Source organism: Sardina pilchardus, chromosome 11 (assembly GCF_963854185.1).
Source record: "Sardina pilchardus chromosome 11, fSarPil1.1, whole genome shotgun sequence".
In the NCBI taxonomy this organism is placed as follows: domain Eukaryota; kingdom Metazoa; phylum Chordata; class Actinopteri; order Clupeiformes; family Clupeidae; genus Sardina; species Sardina pilchardus.
The window spans coordinates 16,895,728-16,903,227 of record NC_085004.1 but is presented as its reverse complement, the minus strand read 5'-3'; the positions used below and the strand labels follow the sequence as shown (position 1 = coordinate 16,903,227).

The following is a 7,500-nucleotide window of genomic DNA, read 5'->3' as shown; positions in this document are numbered from 1 at the left end:
TGCATGCGACTCCACCTTCCATTCAGTTGGTCAGTGTGCAAACTTGCTCCGCAGATAAATCCAACTACAGCTTCGTAGCCCTAGGGGGGTATTCCAAGTACGTGGTTTAGTGACTAACCTGTGTAAGTTACCGGAAAGTAAGCGGTAAACCTCCTACAACCCAATGGCATTGTTTCTGTTTGGAGAATAAAGCTGTAAAGCTCTTCTATTAGGAGGTTTACCACTTACACAGAGTTAACTTACCCAGGTTTGTCACTAAACCCCGTACTTGAAATACCCCCCTGGGAACTAGACCGTCACAATCACTTGTTGGGATTAATTTACACCTCTGCAAAGCTAAGGACAGTGGATTCTTAAGAAGCCAACATATTTGATAATTTTTTTGCACTGAAATCTCTTAACTTAATGTTGCTGTATAGACTGGAGTGTCCGTTCTGCACACAACCAAAGCTGTACACATATTGTAATGCTAAGGCTACATTGTCATTTTATAACTGGTAGTAATACTACAATAGGGTGTGTAGCATGATCAGTAGCCTTCTCTGTTTTCCTCAAGGTCTCTGGGTCCAGCTGATTTGCCGTAATAAGGATGTTCTGCTTCACTACTGTGCTGCCCACAGAGGGTGTGATTGAGATGAATTACTGGTGTAATAGAGCAACAACAATTAGCACATAGCTGCAGGCAACGACAAGTCACAACACTGATTATAACCAGCATATTATTGTACTACTCCAAACCACATTGTTACGACATTACAAAAACATACTGTAGAAGTGCGTGCACAGATAATGCCCTGAATAAACCAGAAAGATCACATACTGTAGCTCAATGCTATGCTGCAGTGGCGTCAGTGAGGCCAGTGAAGAGTCACTCAGTGGCATTTTATACTCTGAGACAAATAGGGATTAAATCATCTGCATGTCTTTCCATCTCCCACGCTCCCTGTCCCCTAATTCTCTCTCTCTCTTACTCACACACACACACACACACACACACACACACACACACACACACACACACACACTGTCTGCACACTGTCTCCACACATACATTAACACACTCTGCATCAACATGCTCCTGGTCTCCTCATGCACACACACACACACACACACACACACACACACACATACACACACCAACCGCTAACCCAGTTCAATTTCACTGTTGTCTTTTTGTTGGTCATGACCATGCATTTTATTCAGATCAAATAGAATGGTCTCCTTTTTTGTTCATCATTCCCTAGATCAATTAGAGTGCTTTGTATGTCATCTGTGCTGTGACTATTACTGGAAAAAGTCACCAGAATTTCTCTCTTTCTTTGCTTTGGAGTTTATGTGAATTCCTACTTCCTCATTGGATTTCATGTAACTAAATATGAAAGGGGATGGAAGTGGGAAGGGGTTTCTTTTCTGCATTTGTGGCTCTCGAGTTCTTTAGATACTCGACACGTGTAACCTGGAACTGGTTTTGGGCTCCATTCAGAACAGTATATTGTTGTTCTCATGTTGTGCTTTCCCCTTCTTTCATATGCATGGAATGTATGAACGCATGATGTACTGTAATACGCCCTGTGTAGGTGTGTGATACAGATGGTGTCAACCAACCGATCTCATGATCTTATCAGATGAGATAAGCCTGAAGTAATGCATTGAAAAGTCTAACGTATGTCTGTTTGTGTGTGTATCTCTTGTCTCCAGGGACTCCAGTCAACCGCATCCCTATCATGGCCAAGCAGGTTCTGGACCTGTACAAGCTGTACAAGCTGGTGACGGAGAAGGGGGGCCTGGTGGAGGTCATCAATAAGAAGATCTGGAGGGAGATCACCAAGGGCCTCAACCTGCCCACTTCCATCACCAGCGCCGCATTCACGCTCCGCACACAGTAAGAGACAACGCACGCACACACACACACACACACCCTCAGACCATGTGTATGATCAAGAAAGAAATTCTCCCAAAAAACATCCCAATCACCAATATTTGAATCAACCCGACTGCAACTCAAATAAATCGCAAATATTTATAAAAACAAAGTGATACCTGACCCGCTTATTTACAGAGTGTGCGCTTTTAGTTAATGTAGGCTGTATGTAAGTAAAACCTTTACATAAACAGGAACAGAGAGCCCTCTTTATTGACGTCAGCCTACCCATGATGTCCCTTATCAAATACCTCACGAACACAAAGCGTATAGTATTTGTCTGCTCTCCAATTTCAGGTGCGGGCATTTTGTCAGCTTTGTCAGCTAAAAAGTAGCCTGCATAATACTTTCACACCTAACAGATATTAATTTGGTCAACTTTATATACACGTAAAATTGTATATTTATCTTAAAGAGGACATAGAATGGATGAATCGAGTATCGTACTGTGTTCTCTGATGTTAAAATAGTATATATTCAACTTTGATTTATAAAAAAATAAACTCAATTGCAATTTTACCAGCCCAATTAAAACCTTATATTTAGGCTGGGTATTGAAATGGTCCTTTTGACTAAATCGCGCCCTCTTTGGCAACCCCAATTCATCTTCAATGGCTTGGCGATATTTGACATCACAAGTAGGCTTTGTTCTAATTTGCCCATTTTTTAGTGGTCAAGATTTTCATGTGAAGGAGGGCACAACCATGCCTCATGTTCATGATAGCTCTTTGGTTATGCAACCTCTCCTAATTCATCAAAACCAAGACAAAAATGGATTTCATTATATGTCACCTTTTAAGTTTAGTTTTAGTTTACTGTTGTGTATGACGTTAAACAGGGTGTGTTTAGACTTGGGAAGTTATTGGTGTGATGTAGAACACTATATTACTGGGACATTTCAAGCTCAAGCATTAATAGTAATGCTTTGTAGCCAAGGCTAATTTTCTCTGTGAGAACCTGTAGGTTTCTGAGTAGATTAGAAGGCATCTCACAGTTCTTGGACTGTGCTACCATCTGTTTTATTTAGGTCACTAGTGGAAATTACTTGTACATAAGGATATGTGGATGCAATTGATTATGTGATTGTGTTTTCTATTTCATTGGTTAAAATAAATGTTGAAAAACCAAGTCGAAGCTGGGCCGGTTCTGCTCTATATTTAATGTGGGCCGGTAGAATTGTTGGGTGGGCAACATAGCAAACATGAAACTGTGGTCTAATTGGATCAAAATTGACGTTAACACAGACAGCAGGTTGAGATGGGGGGGGGGGGTTAAGCTGTCAACCCATCAACCCATCAGTCAACCAACTGCTGTCATCTATGAAGAGGTATTATTTATGTTCAGAATGAACAAACTACATTCCACAGTTCCCAGACCTCAACCCCTTTGAAAACCTGTGGTGCGACTGCGACATTAAAAATGAAAATGCAAAACAGGAACAGTGGAATGTATTTTGTTCTTACAGTCTGGGCAGAAATACTTGTTCAAAGGTGCTGTTTGCTATGCAACTCAGATGTGCAGCACTTGCAACTAAATATTAGTTCAGTGATTTAAAGTGAGGTTAAATTTAGAATAATAAGATTCAGTTTGTGCCAACTGCTTAACGCTGAGGAGAAAAATATCAGCACTGCTATTTTTTATATAAATAATGTGGACTTAGATTTGAGTAATGATTTTCCTCATTATTCACTTTGTTTAACACACTGCTATTTATTTGAACACTGAACTGTAGGCTAAACGTTTGCCAATAAAACCATTTGGTTGTGTGACATTTCAGACAACTCACGTTATTTAGTAGGCGAAATCAGCTGATAAGTTTAACATTGCTATTTGTTGACATCAAGCATGAGAAGGAATACCCGAGTTTTCTCGGCTTCTGTCCCGCAAATACATTCGGGCAGTTTTTTTTTTTTTTGTCTTTTCTCAAGCCCTTATCGTTCAACTTCCGCTCCATCTGATCATCAACTATAAAAAACACTTGCTAACTTGACACAAGGGAGAAGAGGAGCCTTGATTAAGTTGCGGGTCCATATGCAACGTCGGTAGTGTGTGTATAGGACGATGCGGCTATATAGCCTACATGTCGGGTCAAAATGTCATTTCCAGGGCTGTTGGGCCACGAAGGGCGGCAGTCACATGTGCTATTTTTAATGTTGTAATATTGAATGGTTTTTACCAATAAAGCCATGGAAAGAAATGTATGCACAGTGCATACAGGATTGCATCTGCTGGTGCACACACACACACACACACACACACACACACACACACACCCACACAGGCTTTGTGGATCACCGAAGGTCTCAACCTGCTGACCTCCATCACCACAGTAAGCGACAACAAACAAACACACACACACACACACACACACAGATAGAAGGGAGTAGGCTCAATATTCACATACATGGCGTCTGTGTGTGGGTGTGCATACATGCACCGCCTTGATGGTACACTGAGCATACACATACTTATAGCCGTACATGTTGCTGTACACTGTTGATGTTCCTCTTGTCAATCAATGTACATACCTTGGATTCACACAAATATGTGGAGAATTTCTATATCTGAAAATTCACATGGTAACATTGTGCATCTATCTATTGTGCTTTCATTCTCCCTTGTTCTTTATACTCCCAATATATTTTGTCCTTTCTTCCTCATTTCACACACACACACACACACACACACACACACATTTCATGTGTGTGTGTGTGTGTGCCCGTGCGTAGAAAGCTGTCAATGCCATTGATTTCTTGATGTGATTTGAGGCTCAGGGGGCACAATGACCGTGTTATTAGAACGGCAGGAAAGAGATCGCTGTGGGCTCTCTGTCTTTCATGTTTTTCATCTTTTGGTTTTGTTGTTCATCTCTCTTTCCTCTCTTTTCTTCCTTCTTCCCTCGTTCACCGTCTGCCCCGAGACTCTGGTCGTCTGTTTCTTTTCTTTTCTCTCCTCTTCCTGTCCACCTCTTCCTTAATATCTTTTCCATCCCCCTCTCTGTCACCATCTTTATCCCCTGTCCCTTTACACCCTGTATTTATGCTCTTCCTTTCCTCTTCCTTCCCTCCCTCTCTCCCTCCCTCCCTCCTTCTCTCTATCCCTTCTCTCTCTCTCTCTCTCTCTCTCTCTCTCTCTCTCTCTCTCTCTTCTCCATGTTTTGCTTACACCCTCCCATCTCCACTCGACCCCCACCCACCCGCCCGCCCCCACATTGCCACACTTGCTCTTCCCCATGGCCATTTAGTGTCCGGTAATCGCGCCGACGCTGGATGTATTTTTAATGTCTAGCGAGGCCATGCCAGCGCGCCGCCCGCTCTAATGGACACACGCCGGTGCTAAGCGGAGTCGAGCGGTGCGGAGCGGAGCGGAACGGAACGGTGCGGAACGGTGCGTGCCATTGATTGCAGGCCGTCCCCTCCATTATCCGCCGCGCCGTGGCCCTGATTTATGTGGGCAGGAAGTGCGTTGGCACTGGCGCAGGCTTCTGCTCCTGCTCGGGAGCCATGCGGCCGACAAGCCTGTGCGCCTGGACAGCACTGGACAGCTGGAGATAGAGTAGAGCTGGAGTAGAGCTGAGACAGAAGCGGCTGCCCTTCAGCTGATCTAATGCACCATCTCTCCCCGAGCTTCCATTATCTTTCAAACTCTTTTACTGCGTCTAACCTTTTATGATCAATTGATTTTTCTGATCTTTTATTGTTCATTTCCAATGCACTTTGAAATGGCAATGGAGGTGTGTTTTTCTGTATAGATGACCTGGACTTTTCTTGTGGCGTTGTCTTGGGCAATGTTGATACTGTTTATGTCGTTGTGTGTGTGAGTAACCGCTTTGTCTCTTTCATTCCCTCTCTCACCCTGTGTGCGTGTGTGTGTGTGTGTATGATCTGTGTGTTTGTCTGTGTGACTGATATGTGTTTGTCCCTGTGTGTGTGTGTGTGTGTGTGTGTGTGTGTGTTTCCCCCCCCGTCTCTCCTCAGATACATGAAGTACCTGTACCCGTTCGAGTGTGAGCGCAAGGGCCTGAGCTCCCCCAGCGAGCTGCAGGCCGCCATCGACAGCAACCGGCGCGAGGGCCGTCGGCCCAGCTACAGCAGCAGCATGTTCCGCTTCTCCCCGTCGCCCAGCGCCGCGCCGCACATCCTCTCCCCTCCCAAGATGCACTTGGGCGCGCTGGGGGCCGGGGCCGCGGGGGCCCTCAACGGGATGCAGGCCTCCAGCCCCTCCCTCAAGAAAGGAGTCGGTGAGTGGAAGCGGCTCTGGCTCTCAGCCAATCAGAGGAGGGGGGAAAGAACGGAGGCTTGGTCGTGTTTGGCCAATGAGGAGGGAGATGGGAGGGGAAGCAGTTGTGTCATGCGGCAAAAAAAAAAAAAACGGAGAAGGCCAAGCCAGCGAAGCGAGCGCTGGGACACGGTTGGGCGGTGCAGACGATCGTGCGCTGTGCTATGCTATGCTGCGCTGCGCGCCTGTGTGTGTGTGTCTGTGTCTGTGTCTGTGTATGGGTGAAGAGCTCCCTCTGTTGGCAAAAAATAGAAGTGCACTTTATTTTCTTCAAAAACCCAGGATTTCATTTCTCACCACTCCCATACAGAGCTGACATATTTACATGGACTTAAAGAAAGACCTGTAAGCCATATCAGCAGTCATGTTTAGGATAGGGAAGTTAAAGGTATATTTGCCTCACAAAAATGCTTTTATGAGCTGCTCAGATTTGCATAATAACTCTTGAGAGAAAGAGTTGCTCAGTAAGATGAAAGCATAGAGAGGTGCTGGGGGGGTGTTCCAGGTGGGGGTGGCTATGGCGAACCAGGTGTGTCAAGCCACCAATCAGAGATCAGAGCTCAAGGGTCATGCAGGGGCCAGTGACGTTCCCACGGCAACTACCCAAGGCCCCAATCACTAGAGTGTGACATCTGTTGGTTCTGTTTACAGGAATGCTGACACGGCCACTCTTATTTACATGTAATACACAGGTCCACACACACAACCCCCCAGAGGACCCTTGATAGGTTGCTGTGTGTGTGTGTGTGTGTGTGTGTTTGTGTGTTTGTGTGTGTGTGTGTGTGTGTGTGTGTGTGTGTGTGTGTGTGGAGACTGTTCACCTCATCAAAGTATGTATTGTGCTGCTTGACTATCTGTAGACTTTATGTAAATAAGGCGTTTGAATGTAAATTGCAGAAGGAATAATGTAGAAGGACGTATAGAATAAATCTATAGGTCCAGGTGGAATAATTTGGGATGCATATATATATATATATATATATATATATATATATATATATTTTGCATATATATATATATATATATATATTTTTTTTTTTTTTGTCAATGAGTGATCTATAACTACTGTAAAATATAATCTTCTTTATATTCAACTGTTATAAACATTCATCAAGTTCCTGTCACGTGGTAGATCATCAGCTGTGTCAGTACATCGTAAAACTCTGTCTCTCTCTTTCACTCTCTCTCTCCCTCCCTCTCTCCCTCTCTCTCTCTCTCTCTGAAATTTAAATTTCAAATTCAAAGGGTTTTATTTGCATGACTATAAAGGTACAGTGTACAATAGGATGTCTATAACATCA

The 7,500-nt window shown here is 44.0% G+C and overlaps 1 protein-coding gene across 1 annotated transcript in view; it reads left to right on the top strand.

Moving 5' to 3' along the window:
• Positions 1–7,500, top strand: part of LOC134095260 (AT-rich interactive domain-containing protein 3B-like) — a 72,030-nt gene that overhangs the window by 53,230 nt on the left and 11,300 nt on the right. The window contains exons 6-7 of the mRNA XM_062548711.1: positions 1,699–1,882; positions 5,899–6,155. Coding sequence (XP_062404695.1) covers positions 1,699–1,882; positions 5,899–6,155 — 441 coding nt within the window. The remainder of the gene's footprint in view (positions 1–1,698; positions 1,883–5,898; positions 6,156–7,500) is intronic.